We start from the raw sequence: 26,153 nt of genomic DNA, 5'->3' as shown, positions 1-26,153 counted from the left end.
CTTGTCACGGGCAGCTATGAACTCTGAAAAATGTTTGCTCTAGAGCAGCGTCATGTCATGTGGTTACAACTAGCCTGCCCACTCAGCTGGACAGGACTGAAGTACCCAATGGTACCGATGAAATTGACAGTTGCACAATAACCAAACTAATTATTGGTTGCAGCTTCCTGTAACTCCAAGCAGTGCACAGCTACGTAAACTGGCCATACCAACATGAATCTGCTTGACCGCTTGGCATGGTCAGTTTGAATTAGGACAGACGAGGTACTGGTAGGATTACTATTAAATATCGCCTGCTCACAGCCTGTAAAGCAGCTATGTTAGCCATGCTATGTTACTGTCAATAGTGCAGCTTATTAAATACGTTGTATTAGCTAGGTATTACTGTAGTTGTATGCTCTGTGTTGTTTGGTTGCCTTACCTTGCAACAGTGGGTTCACATGTTACATGTTGTGGCTTCAGTTTGTATTGTCATGGTTGATTTCCCTATGCTCATGTATTCATTCACCTAGATTGTCCCTATTCACTAAAAGAACAGGCAACTTCTTGTTGCGGGACACACTGTATCCAATTGATGTCTCGCCAATTCCCGTGTTGCATCACAAATGTGGGAGTGCTAATGTGATGAAACATATCTCTTCCCTTCTTTGTTCTACCTGCTTGTGTCTGTTTAAAATCTATTTACTATACAGCCCTAGCCTGCAGAACACTATGCTTCGAGACCCAGGGATTGTGGGATGTGAGGCAAGTAGCAGTTCATAAGAAGTGCCATGTGGCATTTCTCATGTTTGAAGACAAACTGCTAACAAAAGGAATGTGAAGATTTACTCAAATAGAGGTGCTGTGTATGGGCAACAAATAGCAACATGAAACTCCTTGATCAACGTGAATTTTATGACGGTTTCCTTTAAACATTCATAGTTCATGTGCTTCACAATGTTGATCACCACTATATACACATGGTTTACATTGATAATACAGTTCATCACTCCTTAATAAACATTTATGCTACTTGACTTAATGCACGTATGTATCACACTTAAATGGCAATGGTACAAACACGAACTGACAGATAATCACAGAAGATAACGGCATGGAAAAATCATTAGGATACTAAAAGAAAAAAAAGTTATATTTTCCAATACTCTTCTGATAACCTGACTTAGAAAAAAATAACAAATGTATAGCTCCTTTTTCCTCTCAGTTCTAATATCCATATGCAAGCATTATATTAGTGCAATAAAAGCTTGGATGTCCTGAAGGGAAAACCTTTTTCCAAGGGCAACGTTTGTAATGTTTTTTTTTTGTTTTACACTTGCACACCAATTTAATGCTTATATGAAAAAAAAATTGTAGTACGCTTTAAAAAATTCAAGAAATTTCCAAATGTTTACCAACATACTGGAAAAAGAAAATCAGTGAGCATTGTTGAAGACTCTTTTTGCTACAGAGATTTTTTTTTTTTTTTCTTAATTACAACATAGTCTGCATGCAGCGATTCTCTGCTTTAGTATACAAATACCTTTAGAGCAGAGATGCTTAACCTGTGGCCCTCAGAGCCCTCTGATGCAGTCCTTCCACCTCAAACCAGGGAAGCGCATGCCCAGGGTCGGCAACTAGTTGACCGAGATCTGGGCTTGCTAACCCACCATCCCAGAGCATAAGAGTGCACCGAGCCGGCAGCGGAGAAAGCAGGCGGCTCTGAGGAAGAGGCAAGTCCTCGAAACGCGTCAGCCTATTGGATGTCTACACTCCCTATTGAGGACTGTTACTCAGCGCGGTGTTGACCCAGCTGTTCTTTTATGATGTGCCTTGACTTTATTGTCGTTTGTGAGTACAACACCTATTTTATTTCTTATTAAACATTTTTTATGGTAATGCACTAGGCCTGTGTGCCCTCTGTTTGTTCTTTCCTCGGCCACAGGGACAGCAGGAGTCACATAAGCCAATGCTTGCTCTGTAGTGTCGGCTCCTGTCGCAGGCAGGAGTGATACCAAGTGCACTTCACCTGGGACTTCTCTAGCAGCTTGGAGAGCAATGCCAGCAGAAGCTGGAAGAGGAAAAGAAGGTAATTGTATTAAACACATACACTGTGCTTTTGCAAAGAGCATATCAGCACCTATAAAAGGGTTAACAACTATTAGGCTACTTTCATACTAATCTGCTGGTGCAGTGCAGTGCACCTGTGGGTTAGCTGCACTGAGCCACAGACTTCTATTATATCCTGTGGGTTTGGTGTGCTTTCAGAAAGTGCACACACACACACCCGCAAGGTATAATAGAAAGCTATAGCAAAGTGCAGCTAACCTACAGAAAAGCCACAAGTGCACTGCGCTGAACCCGTGTTGTGGATAAACTGCAGCACATCAGTATGAAAGCAGCCTAATAGGGCCTCAGGACAGGGATCCTTTATATTTGCAGTTGGGGGGGCAGTGAAACCCTATAGTTGAGGTGTATTCTTACCATTTGCCCCCCCCCCAACCACTGGTGTAGGGTCACAATGATGACCCCGCCCCATACTCCAGGGGGCCCATGCAGCCTTCCCTGTCACATTCTGTTTTACACAGGAGGGGAGCCAGGGCAGCATATACAGCAACCTATCCTCTACATTTTCCTCCTGCAACCACTGAAAGGTGGTTTCTCCTCCTCTGCCTCCCATCAGCATTCAGCAGCTGCAGGAGGAAAATGTTGAATATGTTATTAAAAATAACAAATTTGAAAGGCGGAATGATTTCATCTCACTGTGGCCTAAAATCGGTTACCAAATCGTTTAAGTGGCCCTCGCTCTTCAAAAGATTGAGCTCCCCTGCGTGTGTATCAATAATTAAAACCAAACGAAAGAAATACAGTACATGATAACCTCTCAACAACAAACCACTATTCCTTTCACTCAGTACTTCATTCAAATGGCAACTTCCATAGCAACATGCCTCATATGTACAGGACAGGATTATTGGGAAAGGGAAGAGAGATTAAAACTTTACAGTGGACACATTGCACACCAGAATCAATTTTAAGACATTTTTTGCCTGCTACAGAGGAGAACATAAAACTAGAGTGTAACTGGTTGCTGTGGGAAACACTTCCATTTCTGTATATTCATTCTGTGAAGTGAGGGGAATTGATCAAAATTGGAGCAGCCAGTCTGCGGCGCTGAATGCTGCAGCTGTCCATGGCAACCAATCAGCTTCCATTTTTATTTCAAAAAGCTTAACTGAACAAGCCTAAATTAGACAGCGATTGATTGCCATGCACAGCTGCTTCAGTTCTGATAAATTCCACTCAGTATGTTTTTTACATTCTGCAAAATTAGCCCTGTACGTAAACAAACAAACTAAGCCAGTAAAAACACATTTTGCACAATTAATCCTCACAATCATAAACAAGACTACGACTTTTCCTTAGATGGCATCTATTTTTCTAAATTACTAGAATACCTGCTCCATCTGTTTCCTGACATCTACCCAAAGAGTGTCCGAAGCATTTGGGAGGTGCTGGCAGCAAATGGTAAGAAGAAAGCAGATAAAAAAAAAAGCAAATAAAAATGTAGAAGTACCTTGGAAATAAGAGCACGGATTTATACTCAAAGCAAACATGCCTTAACAGTGATACAGGTGCTCCCATTGTAGACCTCCTTTAGAAAATGGTAGTCGCTGATCAAAAAAATCCAAGAAAGGTTTTCATCTACATACCCTCTGAATTTAAAGTCCAGCTCCAGTTACGCCCCCTTCCGCCCCCAAATGGAGGCCCTATATGTGTTTAAAATTATGTGTATACATGCTTTTTTCAGATGACTTCTGGCTGGATATGGTTACCTGACATGCGATTTCCTCTTTGCCTTTTTCTGAACGATGCAGAAAGCAGTGCTGTCATAGCGTCTATTTTACAGCACTGTTCTATGAGCCCACACAAGTGTGTGGTTCTATGATGCAGATAGAAGAGGAGTTGAATGATGGTGGGTGTCATTCAAAGTGGTAGAGAACTGACAACAAAAGCTGTATTTTATTTTCAAAACTGCTAGACTGCTAAAAGTGCTTTACATGAAAGGTATACCAGTAAGAATGAATTGACAACACGTGCATTGTATTTAGCTTGCATTGATTTTTTTTTTTTTTTTAACATATGTTACTCTGCTGTCCATTTTTGTTTTATTTCTTTCCACAGCAGGAAGCAAAGTACTTTATATTGTATTTGCATTTCAGTGCATTGTGATCCACTTAAAATCATGAAGTTTCTTTTGTTGTCCAGTGCTCACCGATGTAACAATATAAACAATGGGGGGGGGGGGGGAGAGAATTTACTAAACCTGGTGCAGACAGAATCTGGAGCAGCTATGCATAGTAACCTACCAGCTTGTAGTCTCAGCCTGTTCAAAAAAAAGAAAAAAGAAAAAAAAAACAAACAGGAAAGCCTCTTTACTGCAATTTCCCTTGTGCAATAAAATAAGATAGCCCGCCTGTTCACAATTCTATTCAGAATGTACACATTCACCTCACAGCTCTTACCAGTTCCTCCTGCTGACTTCCTCATCATTTAAAGGATAAGTTCAACTTTAAAAAAAATAAATGCACATTTATTGCATGTGGTTTTTTTTTTGTTTTTTTTAAGAGCCTGGAAAGTATTGCACCAGTGACCATCAGATCACTGGTGACATGCAGGACTCCTGCAGACTGTCAGTGTGTGCGGTCAGCCCGTATATCATACTGGCAGGCAGTTTCACACTGACAGATAGCACCAGAGAACTACCACAGTACTCAACAGCACTGTGGTAGTTCATTGAGAACCACAATCTGACATTCTTTGCAGAGTAGTGGATTCATTCATGCTGTCAAAAAGTGACAGCTGGTACTGCTGTCACACACAAGGAACAAGGCTTGGACCACTGAGCCACTGCAAGAGCAGGAACAGGTTGCATGTTCTACCCTAAAAACAAGTGGAACATGTAACATGTTGCGGATTGTGAACTTATCCTTTAATGTCTCCCAGTATGGTGGTTCAGGTGACAGGCAAGTTCGTTTACCCTTCTTACTTCTCTTCTTTTACAGATATAGCTTTCGTGGGGAACTTAAACAAAAAAGTGCAACTGGACTTAAGAGAATATGACAGTCAAACAACTAGCATTTTCATGAAGAGGTCTGAAATGGCAGCTTTCATGTGTCTATCATAATAGGTTTCTTTTAGGCATTTTTTCTCATGAGAACAATCATAATTAATTTAGAACGATAACTATTAAACTGTAAAATGGTATTATTCTAAAGCGGTCAGAATAACGAGTTCAAATACATTTAAAAACATGTTAAGCTGTGGATGCCATAAGTACCTGATAAATGGAATGACTAGTTATGATGTTCTTTGATCATAAAATACATACTATGCCATATAAACAAATTACAGGTTAAGGAAAGGAAAAGGTATTCACCATAAACAGATTTTCAAGGTAATTTAGCATTTTTTTAATAAAAAGCATACACTATGTATATTCAGTTAAAAAAATAAACAAAGCAACCTGCCTGCTATGAAAGAAAGAAGTAGATGATGGTTAAGGAAAACCGGTGCACAAGATGTGCTTGAAGGAGCCCTCCAAAATTAAACATTTCAGTTCTATCCCAACTGTGTTACAATAGCTCCCACAGATGCACCAACAGGCCATATGTATGAGTATTGGTTTGACGACAGGGATATTAACCTTCTGTTTCTTCTAACAGCAGTGACTGACAAAACTCTGACACAAAATATATGCAGAGAAAAAAAAAAAAAAAAGATATCATTTGGAAGGTTAGTCTTAGAGAGTCTGATGATCATTAAAATATAGAGCTCCAGTTTTGGATAGAGTGGGGGAGGACGCCTTATGTTTTTACTGCTGTCTGTATCCCCATCAGTGAGATTCACCCTTCTATTTGCACTAGTAACCATTGTCAGTGAGACAAAAAGGGACGGGAATCCAAAGTTTTAAAGTTGTCCCCAGAAGAGGTAAAGGGAAATGTTCCAATGGTGATATCTGTAGTGGGGACAACTGTCGGAGCTGAATTCCCCTAACTTTGGGAGATATCTTATATTCTATTGTGTGCCTGGGACAAGGAAGTAAAAAGGAGATTTCCCAAACGGTACAGAGGCAGCAAAAATAGAATGGCAGGGATTTTTTCTTTTCACGAACCTAAAACTAGATTAGCAGAAAAGTTTTGGCTATACACACACACACCCATGCAAAAAAAAACATCTATGGATTCTTGGTCTGACTTGAAAAGCTAAGCGCAATACAAACTGGGCATTTTTAACAACCCACATCTGACAGAACTTACTGCATTTATTGGGTTGGATATGTATATAGATATTTAATAAAAGAATGAATAAAGTTGAGCATATGAAAAGCATAAACAAATCAAAAACTTAGGGAGACAGTGGTATGAGAAAAAACTCAACTAGTGACAAAGGCTGCCCAAAGACAGGCAAGTAACTGAGTAAAGCAGTTCATTCTTGTCTGTCTCCACCTTATATTTTGATTCAGTGAGTTAAGACAGGTACACAGCAAGGTAGGCCAAAAAGTAGAAATTCCCAATCTGCATGCGTGTTTGGGGGTCAATTCTTAAGTGTACCAAACTCTAGTCCAGCCCCATGCTATCCTGTTCAGTATACTGTATGCCTCGCAGCTGGGGCTGGCTGTCAGTTACTTCTTTAGGTGGACTCTGGTCACACAAGTGTTCCTGTTTTGGGCAGTGGAGGAGTGAAAGGAGACATACTTTGACAGAGCTGCACTGTGCTGAAAAAAGATAAGACACAAGCAGTGGAGAGCACATGAATGGTTTTTCCACCTTATGCCTGAAAGGGGGTGTGGGTATAGGAGATAAAACTACCCTAGGCCAGTGTTCTTGGAAGAATAGCAACATCTATTAAAATAAATGTTCAATTGTTAAAGTGTTATGCTGGACATACATAGATCAAAATTTTGTCTGGTTCAGCATGGACTGGCTCTACTTCCATCAGTGTGTGGCCATCCTTGATCAACTCCACCTTGTTTGTGTGGATGGAGGAATGTTAGTTTGTTTTGTTCAACACTAATTTGAATATAAACTTCAAACCCCCAATGGCTAACAGAGCAGCTCCCATGCTGTTTCTCCCCCACCCCCGTTTCCACTTTTTTCTTGCTCCCTGCCATGGCACTATTCAGTGATCTTCCTGGAGAAAGTAACTGAATGGACTGCACTGACTTTTAAACTAAACATGCTTACAGCAGCAGGTTAAGTGACAATATAAGCTGTCAGCACATGGCTGATGCTGCAAACAGTCTCACCTGAGAGTCAAACAATATCCTCAACTAATGTATATTCAGAGGGTTATTGAAATGTCACTGTTGGCATTTTAATAGACAAGCAATTTATCAAAACACAAATCATGTGACAAATGAAACTGCACTAGATTTGGTTTCAGCCAGTGAAAACCGTTATTTCCATACATACATACTGTATAATTGGCCCTTTCAATAATTTAATATACAAAGAACGTGATTAAAGTGCAAACAATACTTGCTTTATAAAATGGCAAAACAAGCTTCCATGACTATCATACTTACAAGAGTTGTGCCTTCGTCGAAAGTTCTTCGGCTGATTCAGACCTTCAGTTTGCCTGTCCACATAACTTTTTGAGCATGGCTGTGGAGATGTTCCAGTAGGATCATTGGCTCTCCCCTCTGTTCTCCTGGGGATGATCTGTGCACTGCTTGCCTCTGGTCTTTGTTTCGCTGTACCATTTTGCTGGCTGGTTGGCACACAATTTGTATTTGTGTGCTCAGAAGGCTGATTATTTGTCTGTCTCCGACTGTCCTCAGGAATCTCCAAAATTTTTAAGTCTACGATGTCCCCTGCCCTAAGAGCGAATACATTCCCCTTGTTACTATTTTAGAAACAATCCAGTAAATGGTAATGTCTACACGAAACAGACATTTTAATAACAACCAACAAAAAGGAACCAACTTCCACTTTTTATTTTATATGTGGTCAACCTAATGAAGCTATAACAAGGCATATACATTATCATAGCAATAACAATTTGGCCCTAATTTTGTTGACACAAACAGATAAAACACAAATTTATCTATGCAGTAGGAAAGAGAACATTACAATGTTTCAGTAGTTTACACTCTGTTAACCTTTCAATATGCACCAACACTGCAAGATGGCGAAGTAACTAACTTAAAGAGGAACTTCACTACTTTAAATCCTTGTGCTGCTAGCATTAGTAAACAGATAGGAAAGCATATCATATTTACTTGTTTTAAACAGTTTTTTTACACTTCCTTAGATACTTTCTGGTTTCCAGGTCTAGGAAAATGATGTCATACATCCCAGGAGTCTTAAGGAGGGAGGAGGGGGTTTTCTCAGCTAAGCACACCCTCCTGCCTGCATGCTTGAGCTAAGGGCAGATGGATTCCAGGAAGTAAATGCTACATGAATCATCTGCCCTTACTCAAGATGGCCATAAATGCTAGGGGTGGTTTTCTTCGCAGTAAAATAAAGCATGGAGACATGGATGAATGGGAAAGTTTGCTCTGAATATTATAAATGAAATCACACTTTTGGTTTGTGGTCATCAGATGAAGTGTAGTTTCTCTTTAGGCTCCATGCACACGGGGCATTTTAATAATGCCGGTAACGTTAGCTGTGTAAAGTCATGTTAAAAACGGGAGTTTTTCAGCATTTTTGCATTAGTGATTAGCTGCATTTGCGTTTTTTTGCGGGTTTTTTTTTTAACCAAAAAAAAAAAAAAAAACCACACCATCCAAAACCGCTGGTTAGCTGCATTTTACCGCGTTTTTCAGCATTAGATTGTTTTTACAGCTAAAAAACTCCTCTAGAAAACCACTAGTTCTGGGTTTTTTTTTCCAGCCAAAAAAACATTGGAATACAGTCTGTGTGTGCATGGGCACATAAGATAATATGCGGGGGGTTTACTGGCTGTAGAAAAAAAAAAGTCCAAAAACAGCAGCTGTAAAAACATCCAGTGTGCATGAGGGTTTGGGGTAAGCCTGCAATAAACAAGGCAAAACAAAACATCAGTTTACAGCATTTGTCATTTTCATGTGCAATCCAAATAACATATTGGGGAAAACTTGTTTCACATCTTCAATGTAATCTTTTTTCCCCATAAACAAAAAGAAAAATATTTCTTGATAGGGACAGCTTCCAGGTTTTTTTTTTTGTCAAAGATTAACCACTTGCCCTCCAGAGGATTTACCCCCCATCCTGACCAGGCCATTTTTTTGTGATACGGCGCTGCGTTACTTTAACTGACAATTGCGCTATAAACAAAAAAAGACCGATAATTAAAAAAAACAAACAAACATATTTTTGACTTTTTGCTATTAAATATGTCCAGTAAAATAATTTTAAAATATCAAACTTCGTCATAAATTTAGTCGTCATTAAAAAAAAAGGCCAAAATATATTCTGCTCCATGTCTTTGCTAAAAAAAAAATCCCAATATGTGTATATCAATTGGTTTACGTGAAAGTTATAGCGTTTACAAAATGGAAGTATATATAATGGAATTTTTTTTTTTTTTTTTAACTTGTAATGGTGGTGATCAGCAACTTATAGCGGGACTGTGGCAGGCATTCTGGAGAACTGACTTGGTGTCACTGACATCCCCAGCGACACCAGTACAGTGGTAAGTGCTAATAAAAAGCACTGACACTGTACTAATGGCACTGGGCAGGAAGGGGTTAACATCCGGGGCGATCAAAGGGTTAACTGTGTGCTGTTTTACTATGTGGGCTGTGTGTTTCACTGTAAGAACACTGCTTTGTATGGCTCTGCATAGCAGAGCCATACAAAGCAGTGTGAAGGAGCTGACAGGGGAGAGATCTGTATTGTTTACATACAGGTCTCTCCCCCATCGGTAATACTCAGAGATCGCCAGGTGCCGGCAGGGAACCACTGGGTCCCAGCCGGTGATTCCCCACCGGCACCTGGAGATCTACGAGTAAGTGCCGAGGCCCCAAATGGTGGTGCATCCCTTACCCAGAACTGCTAAATCACACACACACACACACACGCACACACACTTTGAAAAAGCGCTTGTGCACAAAACATGTCAGTAAGCCTGCCTCATTGACACAGTATGCTTAGTACACTTTCTTATGGACATCAGACTACCAGATTGTTACTATTTGGACACCATTTATCCATTGTGCTTTTATTTCATCTTTTCATTTTAACCTTGAATAAATTACAGTTGCAAGAAAAAAGTATGTGAACCCCTTGGGATTACGTGGAGTTTTGCATGAATTGGGCATAAAATGTGCTCTGAACGTCATCCAAGTCACAATAGAAGAACACAGTCTGCTGAACATAATACTACACAAACATTAGATGTTGCCATGGTTTAATTGCACATAACATGTAAACATTCACAGTGCAGGGAGGAAAAAGTATGTGAGGCCCTAGCTTAACGACTTCTCCCAGAGCTAATTGGAGCCAGGAGTGAGCCAACCTTGACTCCAATCAGTGTGATGATATTGGATGTGTTGCTGACAGCTGTCCTGCCCTTAAACACACACCTGTTTTGGGTTTACTGGTTTCAAGAAGCACTGTCTGATGTGAACCATGCCTCGCAGAAAAGAGCTCTCAGAAGACCTACGATCAAGAATTGTTGACTTGCATGAAGCTGGAAAGGGTTTCAAAACCATCTCCAAAAGCCTTGATGTCTGTGTGTTCATGGTAAGACAGACTGTCTACAAATAGAGAAAGTTTAGCACTGTTGCTACTCTCCCTAGGCGTGGTCTTCCTGTAAAAATGACTGCAAGAGCACAGCGCAGAATGCTGCATGAGGTAAAGAAGAATCCCAGAGTGTCAGCTAAAGACCTACAGAAATCTCTGGCACATGCTAACATTTTTGTTGACACATCTACAATAAGGAAAACATTAAACAAGAACGGAGTACATGGGAGGACACCACGGAGGAAGCCATTGCTGTCCAAAAAGAATATTGCAGCACGTTTGAAGTTTGCAAAAGAGCACCTGGATGTTCCACAGCACTACTGGCAAAATATACTGTGGACAGATGAAACCAAGATTGAGTTGTTTGGGAAGAACACACAACACTATGTGTGGAGAAAAAAAGGCACAGCACACTAACATCAAAACCTCATCCCCACTGTAAAACATGGCGGAGGGAGCATCATGGTTTGGGGCTGCTTTGCTGCCTCAGGGCCTGGACGGATTGTTGTCATTGATGGGAAAATGAATTCCAGAGTTTATCAAGACATTTTGCAGGAAAACGTATGACCATCTGTCCGCCAACTGAAGCTCCGCAGAGGATGGGTGATGCAACAGGACAATGACCCAAAGCATACAAGTAATTCAACAAAACAATGGCTGCAACAGCACAGAATACGCCTTCTGGAGTGGCCCAGTCAGAGTCCTGACCCCAACCCGATTGAAATGCTGTGGCATGACCTTAAGAGAGCGATTCACACCAGACATCCCAAGAATATTGCTACACTGAAACAGTTTGTGAAGAGTAGTGGTCCAAAATTACTCCAGATCGTTGTGCAGGTCTGATCTGCAACTACAGGAAACGTTTGGTTGAGGTTATTGCTGCCAAAGGAGGGTCAACCAGTTATTAAGTCCAAAGGTTCACATACTTTTTCCTCCCTGCACTGTGAATGTTTACATGTTATGTGCAATTAAACGATGGCAACATCTAATGTTTGTGTAGTATTATGTTCAGCAGACTGTGTTCTTCTATTGTTGTGACTTGGATGACGTTCAGAGCACATTTTATGCCCAATTCATGCAAAACTCCACGTAATCCCAAGGGGTTCACATACTTTTTCTTGCAACTGTAAAAGTTACTACACTATGGGAAGTCTTTTTGTTTTGGCTCACTTCTGGTGAGTCTTTTCTACAAGGCTACCCATTGTGACCTGACTGAAGTTACTAGTGTGATTCCCCTGGTGGCTAATCCATCCTTGGTGCCGAATACTACCTGATGGCGTGCTGTCTGCCCCCGATGCCCACCAGATGACCTGATGTTTTAAGTAACCTGATGCTGATGACCAGGAGTTGGTCCTTAATACTCAAATGCGCATTCATTTGCGCTCTCTGGTGAGTGCAATCTACGACCATTTATTTTCTTTTATCTCTTTCACCATCATGGATCTACACTAATCAGAGACTAATCACATATGCACCTGGAAACGCCAATTGGGGACGTTCTCATCACATCTATAATTCACCATTTGTTTATAGTGCGTATATTTGCACTTCACCATACACCATAGTGCGTGTATTGATTTCTGGCACCTTAAATTTTTACAGATATTATATCTTTTCATCTATTTATGTCACTATAATAGATAAGGTCATTGAATTTGGTCACTTTCATATTTTTAAACCTTTGCGGATATTATAGCTTGTCATCTTATATTATTATCTATTTATGTCACTATAACAGATAAGGTCATTGAACTTGGTCACTTTCATATTTTTTAATTTTGTTATATTGGTACCATATAATTTATGATTTTATGTGTTTTATCATACTTTTAGCGCTGCATGAGATTTAAAAAAAAAAAAAAAAAAAAATTATATATATTAAAGAGAGCTGGAAATCATTTATCGGTGCAGTAAAGCACACACTATATTTATCAGCACGGAAGCGATTAAATGAACAAGCTGAAGTTGGACACTGAATGGCTACCATACACCAAATTTTGCACTCTCCGGTCTTAGTAAATCAACCCCCTCTGTTTCTTCCTATTTACAACATCAACTCTGACTTAGGCTGCTTTCACAATGATCTGTTTTTCTTCTGTTTTGACTAAAAAAAGAAAAACGTGTGACCATGTATTCCTGTGGATCTCTTCACACTTCTAAGTTGCAGGTCCAGTGCGTTTTTCAAAAGTCCTGCTTGCTGCATTTGTGGTGCAGGTTTAGTGCAGTACAAAAAAAAAAAAAAATTGAAATCAATAGAAAACATGGCAAAAACACATCAAAAAAGCTTCAAGAATGCACCTGTTGCATTTTTTTGTGCAGTATTTTTTGTCCTTTAAAAAATGCAGTGCAGACAAAGTAAAAACGCATATGCGTTTTTGCAGAACATCAGTGTGCAAGTAGCCTTACTCTTGTTTTTTTGAATTGTGCAGTTTTAAGATATACACCTTAATGGTCCCCCTCCAGTGCACCACTTTTTCTGTTTCTGACTCAAAACAAGAAAAACACAAAGAAAAGAACAAAGGAAACAAAGGAGTGGGAAGGAAACAAAGGGGTGGAAACTATTGACTGAAGGCAAAGTCCAGTGTTCAAGGAGAACTGCTGACTGACTGGCTCTTCTAGAACTTCACACTTGACATTTGAGGTACCCATCAGCAGAAATCACGAGGCATTGAGGGGGAGAAGAACTGCTTTACTGCACCGATAAATGATTTCCAGCTCTCTTTAATAAAAAGAGTTTTTTCTTTAGGCAACATGTCAAAAAACATTACACCGCTGCTTCAAGTATTATACATAATAATAATAATAATAATAGACAGCATGAAGTTGTCAAAGTTGTACTGAAAACAATGAACCCTTAAAAGTGTTACTAAACCCAGGACACAGCATTTGCTATATCTGGTCTCCCACAGTAAACAGAGCATGCTAATGCATATATTTTAGTAATTATAAACTGCTAAATACCTTTTCTCATCAGCAGTTAGAGCAGTCTTGACTTCTATCAGTGCTCAGTAGAGCACTGGTTAAAGCTTGTAGAAGGAGTTTTCTTTCTGCTCTAGGATGCAGAACCCCTGCCCACTATCTGGACAGTGTTGATCACATGCACTCTCTCCCAAGAAAAAAAACCCTCTTTAGTAATACACTCCAAACTGAGCATGTGCAAAATAACTCCACACAACATATCTTATCAGGAGATAAGAAGAGGACAGTGGCAGAAGGGGAGGATCAGAGAAGACAGGATTGAACAGCATTTTTAAACAGTGCAGAGGATTAACCCCTTAGGTTCCACAGTGAGTATATTAAGCATGCTTTACTGCATATACAGACTGATTTTACTGTTGTGAGTTTAGTAACACTTTAACTTTTGAAAAGTGAACACAAGGGATTGTTTTTAGGATCCAATTCATTAAAGCCCAAACCAAAAATAGAATATAATGCAGCTTATCAATCCTTAGATGTTGTGGCTGCATTTGTTTTTTTTATACTTTTTTTTTTTTTCCCCCCTCTGTTTTCACTTGGTGATCTGCCCAGTAACATTCCTCCTGTATTAGAGTGCCCACACTTTGGATGAAGGCGCACAGGGGCACCTTTGGACAGCAGCATTGTTAGTCTGGGGGAGGGGAGTGTTTGATGTACTAGCAAAATTTAGATACACTAACAAACTGAAGTCAAACTCCAGCTCACACTGCAATTACACACGCAGTTACAGTAACAGTTTATTTTTTGTTTGGGATAAAGGTTTTTACATGAATAAATAAAAAGCTGCTAATTGTAAGCACCCCTGTCAGTGGTAAATGGTTGCTCTCAACACTAACTGTTACATTTGCAGAACAGCTTGTTCTGTTGAAAAACAACAGACTCACTGGTCAGATCATCAGGTAAAAATAAAAAGAAAGCCTAAAAAAGTAAAACTAATGCAACCATCGCATCTAAGAACTGGTAAGCTGATATATAAAAATGTTTGCATTTGGGTTTAATACCACTTTAATCTGCTGAGCAAAAAAAACCTCAGCTCACCTGAATGTGACTTCTGGAACAAGGCACTTCACCCCATTGTGAAAGGGCTGTGTAAGCGATATTGTCTGATTAAGCTGGTCAACAGCAGACACCCGTCCTTGGTACACACCCAAAGTGTTTCCACAATTAATGGATACAACACTTCCCAGCCAGTCAGAAGCCATAACGGAATCAGCAATTGTCCAAAATACTATAGCTGTAAAAAAATATATGGGTTAGTTGTAAACAACAGAAATGATCCAAGAATAGAATAACTATAAAAGATAAGATGATATAGAGTAAATAAATACCAGACACATAAACAGCAAAATTAGGGGACGCACACCACACAGATCCACCACATCCACTGATGAGCTAACAGAGGCTTCAGCTATGGATCCACCTTCTTGGCCACGCAGCTCTTTTACCCCAATTGGATATATTTGTAAAGGACTACAACTCTCTACCCCAAGCCCAATTAGGGACAAATGTGTCAGTGGGCGTGGCCAAGATGCAGGGACTGTAGTTGAAGCCTCTGTTCGCTCATCAGCGGATGGGGTTGATCTATGTGGTATGTGCCCCCTAACTGTGCTATTATGACTGTTTCATGGAAAAAGACACTCTTGGAGGGAATGGCACCCACTGTTTGAGGAGAACAGGCAGAAAGATGAACAGGAGGCATTTGAGCAGCAATATCTTTTACATTTAGTCACCAGACACATCAAGCCACAAAACTGAGTGCTCCTGCAAAATGGTGGAAAGCTACATTCCTGAAAACTGTATTTAGGGGAGGTCTTTACAGCTCATCAGTTAGTGTAGGTAGATATAACAGCAAATTGTACATAGATACCCAAGATGTGTTTACATATGCATCATGTGTCCTAGGTGTGCATGTGTGAGAAGGCAGGGTTTCTTTAAACATTTTCTGTTTCATTTTTACTTTAAGCCCATCTCCAGGAATTAAAAAATCAAAAACAAAAAAAAAAACCAAAAAAACAACCCATAAACATCATTGCAGTGGGGCCATCGCCGCAAAGCAAGGGTTACATGAATAAGGTGTAAATACTTACCTTAATTTATTCCTGGCTACAGCAGGGCCCCTCCAGCTTTGGGATCAGGTCCACAAAGCATTGCTCTGTAAGCATGCTCAACTCCATCTCCTATGAGGATGGATTGCAATACAGTGTAATATCCAGGTACTGTATGTGATAACACTGAAGCTCCACCCACAGATTAAAGCATGGAGTCAAGTAAATAACACAGTCTGTATTGTACCCCCTAGACATAATGAGCTCTTAACCCTTGCAATACAGGGGGCCCCACTGCAAAAGTACATTCATTTGGAATATGCAGTTCAGTTTTGGGCACCAAATCACAAAAAAAATATATTGGGGAACGGGAGAAAGTGCAGAGAAGGGCAACCAAACTGAAAGAGGCATGGAGGAGCTCAGCTATGAGGAAAGATTAGAGGAACTGAATTTATTCTCTCTTGAGAAGAGGAGATTAAGGGGGGATATGATCAACATGTATAAATATATCAGTGGTTCATATAGTAAACTATATGAACCCTGAGGTCATCACAGAGGACAAGGGGGAACTCTACATCTGGAGGAAAAGAGATTTAATTTCCAAATACAGAAAGGTTTCTTCACAGTAAGAGCTGTGAAAACGTGAAATAGACTCCCTCCAGAGCTGGTTCTGGCCAGCTCAGTGGATTGCTTTAAAAAAAGGCCTGGATTCTTTCCTAGATACACAGAATATAACTGGATACGAACATCTATAGGTAAAGCTGATTCAGGGAAAATCAGATTGCCTCTCGGGGGATCAGGAAGGAATTTTTTCTCCTGCGGGAGCAAATTGAATCATGCTTTACTGGGGGTTTTTTGGCTTCTCTGGATCAACTGTGGGTATAGGATTATAGCTTTTTTATGGATTGAACTAGATTGACTTTTGTCTTTTTTCGCCAGACTATGTAAGAGTGGATTATTTTTAAATTCCTGGTGTTGGGTTTTAAAGTACAAGTGAACCCTTTAAAACAACCCAGTTTAAGGCGTGCTTTACACCACTGCATCCGACGCTTTGCATTACACTTGGATGCAGCTGCTCGGCCATGGAAACCCATGCCATGAAGCTTTCTACACACTGTTATGCTAATCTGAAGGCCACACAAAGTTTGGAGCTCTTAAGCTATTGACTCTGCAAACAGTTGGCGACTTCTCCGCACTGTGCGCTTCAGCATGTGCTGACCCCACTCTGTCATTTTATGTGGCCTACCACTTCGTGGCTGAGTTGCTGTTGCTCTCAGTTGCTTCCACTTTGTTATATTACCACTAACAGTTGACTGTGAAATATTTAGTAGCAAGGAAATTTCACGGATGGACTTATTATACAGGTGGCAACCTATCACAGTACCACGCTTGAATTCACTGAGCTCCTGAGAACAACCCATTCTTTCACAAACATTTGTAGAAGCAGTCTGAGTGCCTAAGTGTTTGCTTTTATCCAATAATTTGGAGGGTTGTCACACACATACAGAAAATACACAAGAAGTGGAAGTGCGTTGTGTTTTCTAGTGGTTTGAGGATTCCAAGATCTGAGGAGGGATGCACCGAGACAAATAATTTATTCCATGAAATTATGTCCAGCATCCTGGTTTGAGCGCTAATGCAATTTTTATGTTTTGACTACACATACATACAGCCCTGGCCAAAAGTTTTGAGAATGAGATAAATATTAATTTTCACAAAGTCTGCTGCTTCAATGTTTTTGGATCATTTGTCAGCAGTTACTATGGTATACTGAAGTATAATTACAAGCATTTCAGAATTCATATAATTACAAGTGTCAAAGGTTTTTATTGACAATTGCATTAAGTTTATGCAAAGAGTCAATATTTTTCAAGACTTCTGCAATTCGCCTGGCATGATGTCAATCAACTTCTATGCCACATCCTGACCAATAGTGTGGCAGCACATTTTTGAATAATCAATGCTTGGAGTTTTTCAGAATTTGTGGGTTTTTTTTGTCCACCCACCTCTTGAGGATTGACCACAAGTTTTCAATGGGATTAAGGTCTGGGGAGTTTCCTGGCCATGGACCCAAAATTTGATGTTTTGTTCCCCAAGCCATGTAGTTATCACTTTTGCCTTATGGCAAGGTGCTCCATCATGCTGGAAAAGGCATTGTTCGTCACCAAACTGTTCTTGGATGCTTGGGAAAAGTTGCTCTCGGAGGATGTTTTTGTACCATTCTTTATTCATTGCTGTGTTCTAGAAACCCCACACATGAATGGCCTCCCTCAGAATGCTTCACTGCTCACTGTTGGCATGACACAGGACTGATGGTAGCGCTCACCTTTTCTGCTCTGGACAAGGTTTATTTCCGGATGCCCCAATCAATCTAAAAGGGAATTCATCAGAAAAAATGGCTTTACCCCAGTCCTCAGCAGTGCAATCTCTGTACCTTTTGCAGAATATCAGTCTGTCCCTGATGTTTTTCCTGGAGAGAAGTGGCTTCTCTGCTGCCCTTCTTGACACCAGGCCATCCTACAAAAGTCTGCGCCTCATTGTGCATGCAAATGCACCCACACCTGCCTGCCGCCATTCCTGAGCAAGCTCTGCACTGGTGGTGCCTCAATCCTGCAGCGGAATCAGCTTTATGGCACGGTCCTGGAGCTTGCTGGAGTTTCTTGGGTGTCCTGAAGCCTTCTTCACATAAATTGAACTTCTCTCCTTGAAGTTCCTTAATATTCGATAAATGGTTGATTTAGGTGCAATCTTAGTAACAGCAATATCCTTGCCTGTGAATCCCTCTTTGTGCAAAGTAATGATGATCGCACGTGTTTCCTTGCAGATTAATTAAAATGTGTGTCATTCTCAAACCTTTTAGCCAGGGCTGTACACACACTCCAGAAATCCTTTTTTTTAAATGATTACAAGTGACCACATATCCTCATTTGCATAAGGGTCTTAGAGAGGTGGGGATGGAGATGGAGGAAGGGGGGGGGGTATCAGCAGGAGGCAGAAAAAAAAATATTCTGATCTTTCAAATGATGAGCTGTGCAGAGAAGGGGGGGGGGGTATCAACACAAATCTTGGCCACTGGAGCACAGGCTAAAAACTGTAGAGGGGTATGGCTGCAGACTGGGGGGGGGGGGGGGGTATCAGCACGCACAAAACTTGGCCATTGGAGAACAGGCTAAAAACTGTAGAGGGGTATGGCTGTGGACTGGAGCTCCACGCTCAACTGGAAACATGTGACCTCCACGCAAAGTTTTTTTCTTAAAGGAGAAGTTCACCTTTTAACAAATAATAATAAATGCACATTATTTTGCAGGTAAATCAACTTTAATGTAACAAACAACCAATAGACACAATTCAACTAAGTGAAGGTCACGTTTGTCGTTTAGAGAGGAGCTGCTGCGACAGAGATTGGAGCTTCTAAAGGCACGATTGCAGCACTCAGCTCCTGCACCGATCATTGTGCTGTGAGATTCCAATTTCCCCCAAATTGGAATCTCACAGCACAATGATCGGTGCAGGAGCTGAGTGCTGCAATCGTGCCTTTAGAAGCTCCAATCTCTGTCTGTGTGCCAATCTCTGTCGCTCCAATCTCTGTCTGTGTGCCTCAGGCGGGTCGAAAATTGGCCGATTTTTCAGCCGGGAAAAAAAAAACGATTTTTGCACAGTTAGTGGGTTAATTGGTCGGCCGTTTTGCCACTTTTTTTTTGTCGGCAAAGTTGGAAAATTCGCGGCCGATTTTGACGATCGGCCGATTTTCCCGGGGGGGGGGGGGAGAGGAGGAGGAGGGAGGGAGGGAGGGAAGAAGAAGAAGGGAAGAAGAAGAAGAAGAAGGGAAGAAGAAGAAGAAGGGAAGAAGAAGAAGAAGGGAAGAAGAAGAAGAAGGGAAGAAGAAGAAGAAGGGAAGAAGAAGAAGAAGGGAAGAAGAAGAAGAAGGGAAGAAGAAGAAGAAGGGAAGAAGAAGAAGAAGAAGAAGAAAAGGAGAGGAGAAGAAGAAGAAAAGAAGAAGAAGAAGAAGAAGAAGAAGGGAAGAAGAAGAAGAAGGGAAGAAGAAGAAGGGAAGAAGGGAAGAAGAAGAAGGGAAGAAGAAGAAGGGAAGAAGAAGAAGGGAAGAAGAAGAAGGGAAGAAGAAGAAGGGAAGAATTCTAGTCCGCTATTATATTTTATATGAAAAGTCTTGCGGTTGCAACAATGTATCTATTTGTATTGAATTAAAACATCTGTATCCGAAATGGATACAAATGGATACATTGTTGCAACTGCAAGACTTTTTCATGTAAAATATAATAGCAGAGCTCTCTGCGAGGGACAGAAGTAAAAATGCCGGCAGATTTTCGAACCGTCTATGGCCTGCATTAGGCAGCCAGGCACCCCCTTAACCCCCAATCACCAGTGTAGCATGAAGATGTGCATGCCGTGAAAATATGTATCCTGTGAAAATACGTACCCCTGCAGCAACCGCACATGCGCCAGAATTGTGCAGCGGAAAATAGTCTAGTTGAAGCCAATTAAAACACTTAACTCCTTACATGCCAGACTTCAACGCAGGTAGTTCATCATACACAGGGGGAAACACAAGGATACACTATTTCACAGCGGCTTTAGCATGGGGGGGGGGGGGGGGGTCTGTCAATGGAGGGACAGGGTAGTAATTGAGGGGTTGGGAGTCAGGAGGAAGGGGATGCCACTGATAGACATCCCAACCCCCCCCCCCAATGACAGACTCACTCCCAACCCATAAATACTGCCCCCCTGCCGCCCCCCCCCCCGATCTTCATGCTTCGGGCTCCCATATCCCATGCCTGTGTCCCCACTCAGCTGTTGCGATGAAGCTTGAAGATCTGTACAGACCATAGATACCAGGTACCTCTTCGGCTGCAGGTCGGCGGCATGTAAGGAGTTGACCTGCTCGGCTGTCACAGTGTAGCACAGAGATCTGCAACTCAGCGCACGACTTATTTGGCCTGAATCCAGTGCATATGCAGTTGCTGCAGAGGACACATTCATGGCACACATATCTTTATGCTACACCGGTACCACAGCTGTCAGGGATTAATGGGGGTGCTTGGATGCCTCAGGGTCTGAGGCAGACAGCCCCAAATTCAGATCTCACAGCAAAATGACTGCTGTGGGAGCCAAGCACAGCAATCTTTGTGCCTTGAGAAGCTCTGATGTCCTTGTCACAGCAGCTCATACTGAGCTGTGGGCTTCAAACAGGAAAAAAATTTTTAAAGTGGAGTTCCAGCCGTTTTTGTGTTTATTAAAAGTCAGCAGCTACAAAAACTGTAGCTGCTGACTTAATAAACTCACACTTACCTGTCCCAGAGTCCATCGATGTTCTCACCCGCGCCGTCCCTTCTCTCCTCCACAGTGCCGGCGTCTCAACTGTGGGCACCAGACTGTGACAGCTTGCGGCTTCACAGCCTGGTGCCCACTGCGCATGCGTAAGTAGCGCTCTGCCTCCTAATTGGTCCGGCAATCTTCTAGGACCTGTGAAAGTTCCCAGGAGACTCACTTTGCCGCGCGAACTGAGCCGGAAGTGGGAGCAGGTACCTGTCAAAAACCGGGGAGGTACCTCCCCCAAAAGGTGCCAAATAGGGCAGCGGAGGGGGAGAGGAGACAAATAAGCGGAGCTTCTGCTTTTGAGTGGAACTCTGCTTTAATTCTAAGTGTTCCTGTTTGAATTAAAGTATTAAAAGCCCCTTTAGTGCCCCCTTACATTTTTTTGCAAAATTAACCCCTTCACTGTCTGATCACTGCTTGCATGCAACAGTATCTGGCTGCATACTGGAGCTCCACTCTAGACAGGAAACATGTGACCTCCACTTACTTGAGAGCTGATTCACACATGTGCAGTGCGAATTGAAGCTCAGGTTTCACAGCTAATTGACACAGTAATTGTTCAGCGGTTCAGGTCAGGTTTACATTAGGACAGGATCAGCTCAGGATTGGATGGCCAAGGTGGTCATGTTATAAGTAGCAAACCATTCACAAACTTCTCTTACTTTTGTAAAACAATCACTACACACTTCCAGCACAGGGCCAAGGTGTCAAAGACAGCTACTGGTCTCTAGCAATGATCAGGAGCTGACTGGGCCATCTCCTGATCATGTGACTACTGTGACAGTCAATCACAGTAGTCACATAAAGAATAATTTTACTTGTACTATAATGCAATATCAATATAGAACTTGGTCCACAAACAGGATTCCAACTCGCAAACTGGAAAAGGCTTGTGAGTATAAGAACAATTCACAAATATAGCAAAAGAGCACTTAGGGTCCTATCCAGTGAGTGTTATCATCAACTACAACCCCATAACTGCTATACAATCACTAAACAATAAAAATGGAATAATTCTGTCAACCTGCAGACTAGATGCGTTGAATTTAGTTTATAAATACTTTGGTAAAGTCATGAAAGCAGTTTTCAGCACAAAACAAAACTCCTGTAAGGTTCATTTTTGCCATCTATGTCCCATTGGGGAGATTTCTCTTCACTTAGTGTCCAATAGCCAAAACAGGAGGTTAGAGAATAACAGACTTACTGGCTAGCTCTCCAAGTGGAAAAAAAATCTAAAAAAAAAAAAACAAAAACCATCACAGCAACCACATCTAAGAATTAGTGACCTGCAGTATATTTTGTTTTTGGGTTTTAATATTGCTTAAATGGAATATGTACACAACCTATTAAAGTGGACCTTTAACAAGCAAAACTTTTAATTTTGGTTTTCAGTATAATGGAAAGTTAGATTTGAATAGTGGTCCCCAAACGTTATCTGGCTTTTGTGGCATTATTCATCCCTCGGACATGATGGGCTCCATACACTAAAGCAGATCACATGTGGTATTTAGGTGCCCGGACACATTTTCCCTAAATATTGCATGTGATCATACGATTGTCAATTCACTATGCTGTTTTATGGTATTCACAGCAAAACACTCAAAACACTTTGTAAATACCACATAAAACAGCATTAAATTCAATTCACAAAAGGAAATAAATAAATGTGGTAAATAACTGGTTTTCGCCTGGCCAAAAGCAGTTTGCTGGCTGGGTGGTAATTTCTTCCCTCCAGGTGGACATCATGACGCCCTCCCAGTCACGCTGCTCGTGCTCGCCCCCCAGGAGATCGGTAGTGTATCTCTTGGACACAGCTCATCACCGATCAGGGTAAAGAGCCAATGACGTTGGCTCTTTACCATGTGATCAACTGTGTCCAATCACAGCTGATCACATGTAAACAAATGTCGGTTATCGGCATTTCATTTTTCTCAGTGCTGTCACAGCGCTGATGAAAGGAAAGCTGACAACTGGCTTTCCTGTGATGGGACGTTTATACTGATAATCAGCGCACTGATCATCAGTGACCCAGTTATCTGTGCAGCATATCAGTGTTAATCCATGTCCATCAGTTTAGCATCAGTGCCCATCAGTGCAGCCTCATCAGCGCACATCAGTGAAGAATAAAATGTACTTATTTGCAAATTTTTACAACAGAAATTAAGAAAAGCGTTTATTTTTTCAAAATTTTAGGTCATTTTTCATTTGTTTAGCAAAAAATAAAAAAACCCAGTGGCGATTAAATACTACCAAAAGAAAGCTGTCTCAAGAAAAAATTATAATTTTATTTTGGTACAGTGTTGTATGACTGCGCAATTGTCAAAGTGCAACAGTGCTGAAAGCTGAAAATTGGCCTGGGCAGGAAGGGGGTGAAAGTGCCCGGCAGGCAAGTGGTTAAAGGTTTAAGAAAAAAAAAACTGCAATTATTATTTCTTGTTGCAGGAGCCTGTAAGGCATTGCATAAGCGATCAGCAGATCACTAATGCCATGCAGGTCTCCTGCAGACCTGTCAGTATATTTGCTTGCCCATACAGGATATACGGGCAAGCAGATATACTGACAGGAAGAATTAATGAACTACCACGGAGCACCATGGTAGTTCATTGAGAACAACAAGCCCCAACAGCCGCTAAGGCTGTCGGAACTTGTATTGTTCTCATTCACAGAATAGGTTATTTAAATATTGTGACAGGGAGAAAATCCCCTGCTAGCTGTCACAACAAGGATTGGGGGAATGTGGGGGCTGGTCCGTTAATAACGTATTACATCTTGAATATGGGTGTAACATGTTAAACTTATCCTTTAAATAGTGGTCCAGGCATGTGATAGTTAGGAAATGTGTATGACTTTTAGCAGGTTAAGGAGCAGCTGTCAGCATCCTTAAAGCAGTAGTAATTTGTAGGTATAAAAAAAAAGAATAAAAAATCCCCTGCAAGTATATTGTCATAATGTGCTAGTATGCATCGCATGCTAGCACTTTATGAAGGACTTACCTTAAAGGAGTCCCGGGCCACGGCACTTTACTTTGAAGGAATGGCATGGGTATGCCATTCCTTGAGAGCGCATCCGCCAGCTCTTAAAAAATAAAATAAAATTAATATCTCCTAAACGGTGCGTTTAGGAGATATTCATTTTAAATACAGGTAAGCTTACCTGTAGGTAAAAGTTACAAACAAGAGTTTCCTACCACTTTAACAACCAGTAATTGTCATGGTTGTTAAGCTCCACCCAAAATGGGAAGTTCTGCTTTAAGTACTGGTCCCCCGCTCTCCTTCAGGAATTGGCATCTCCAGGGAGGGGGTACCTGATTTTGACAGGTACCCATTCCCACTCATGCTGCGATTGCCTAAGCGATTTGAAGCAAAAAGTTGTCCTCCCCCCTCCCTGTAGTCTTCCGGGACAGGTTCCATTTACAAGACGCAGCGCTACTCGTGCATGTGCAGTGGGCACCCATCTGTGAAGCCGCAAGCTGTCACAGCCAGGTGCCCACACTTAAGATGCCAACGCCAGGGAGAGAGGCTGGCCAGTGAACCTGGCTGCGGTGAGGACACCGCTGGATCCTAGGACAGGTGAGTGACTGTTTATGAAAAGTCAGCAGCTACAGGTTCTGTAGTGGCTGACTTGTATTTTTTTTGTTTGACTGAAGCTCTGCTTTAAGGAGCGGCCGTCTATCCCTAACAACCATGACTCATCTGTTGTCAGCGGGGTTCTCTGCTGACATCAGAATGTAAACAAAAGAATTCTAATCTGAACACCAAATCACCCCCCCAGCCAAACCAGAAAGAAACTAAAGTTCTGTCTGAAGTGTTGCTGCAAACACTTCCAGGTATTGATTGGCACTATAGAGGAACATTTCATTGTGTTGATATAAACATTAGACACTGACTCTCTTGTGGTACAAACATAGAAGTAAATGGAATGAAGCAATAAAGGCACACCTCCCCCTCCTCCTGTACATACAAGCCCCCCCACACACACTCACAACGGTGCCCACATGCTGCTCTCACACAGACAAGCCGCTCATTACCACAAAGACCCGGCTCTAGTAATCCCAGCAGCAGCGAGACACCCACCTCAAAACACACATAAGTCACCAACTACGACTTCCGGTAGCCGACGCAGAAAAAATGACGTCACTACCGGTTTGTAAATATCGTAGAATGTTGCTATGGAGATACGCGCGCGCTTACGTTTCCTACGTATGGTCTTGCTTCAGTAGGCGTGCCCGCAGCTACTTTTACACACAGCGCATGCGCAATCCTGAACTCAATGTAACGGTCTTCAAAACTTTGTTGCCTGTGATTTGCATTTCCAGCGCGCATTCTTTTCTCCACAAACACTCCAATAAAAACCGTTTAATTTCCATCCGTGCAGGGTTATTAATATACCAACAGTTTTGGATATTTAACTGCCTACAGACTTTTTTTTAAATATTTTGCTTGTAATTACTGTAAAGTCCCCCAAAAGTTTTGTTTTCTGAAAGCAGAGACCCTGGAGAATTAAATGGTGGTAGTTTCATTTTTTATGTTGTATAATATTTGCACATTTATTTAGCAAACACATATTTTCAGGAACAAAAACACTAACAGGTATTTTAGTGCAAACAAATACAATATTAGACCCGATTGGTCAATTATAAAATAAAATGTTTAGAGTAGATACCAAACATGTCAAGGCTTAAAATTATTCCAAAAATTATCCATTGGCGACACTTTAACCACCTCAATACCAGGCACTTTTACCCCCTATGACGGAAAGCAGCATCTGACCCCCACCCTTCTCACCAACTCGTGACCGAAGGACCAGCCAATCTCACACCGCGTTGTTACTTGTGTAATAATGCCACTCTCAGCTGCGCCCTGCACAAAGATTTTCCAGCTCACGGGACTACAATCTATGTGCCAGCAGCCTGAGAGCGATTGTTACTGGGTCAGGTTAATTACGCAATTAACCGTTTACACTGCCACCACCACCTTTTTACAGAGAAGGAGGAAACTCACAAATCTTAGCAGTAACACTACAATATTAGTGTAAGCGTCTGTAATACACTGTCACCACAGACAGATGTATTCAGAGGATTATTACA

The 26,153-nt window shown here is 41.4% G+C and overlaps 1 protein-coding gene across 2 annotated transcripts in view; it reads right to left on the bottom strand.

The window, feature by feature from the left end:
- Window positions 1-25,261, bottom strand: part of EDC3 (enhancer of mRNA decapping 3) — a 70,635-nt gene extending 45,374 nt beyond the window's left edge. The window contains exons 1-4 of one of the 2 annotated variants that reach the window (XM_089663942.1): window positions 25,141-25,261; window positions 14,727-14,922; window positions 7,568-7,860; window positions 3,438-3,494 (exon numbers count right to left, since the gene is read on the bottom strand). In XM_089663942.1, the coding sequence (XP_089520068.1) occupies window positions 3,438-3,494; window positions 7,568-7,860; window positions 14,727-14,890 (514 nt within the window). In that variant the 5' untranslated portion in view covers window positions 14,891-14,922; window positions 25,141-25,261. The remainder of the gene's footprint in view (window positions 1-3,437; window positions 3,495-7,567; window positions 7,861-14,726; window positions 14,923-25,140) is intronic. The other variant, XM_089663943.1, reaches the window with a different exon arrangement.
- Window positions 25,262-26,153: the final 892 nt, after the last annotated feature.

Source organism: Staurois parvus, unplaced genomic scaffold (genome assembly GCF_062004578.1).
Source record: "Staurois parvus isolate SC_StPar_1 unplaced genomic scaffold, SC_StPar_1.0 ptg001805l, whole genome shotgun sequence".
Lineage (NCBI taxonomy): Eukaryota > Metazoa > Chordata > Amphibia > Anura > Ranidae > Staurois > Staurois parvus.
This window is presented reverse-complemented; position numbering and strand designations above follow the sequence as displayed.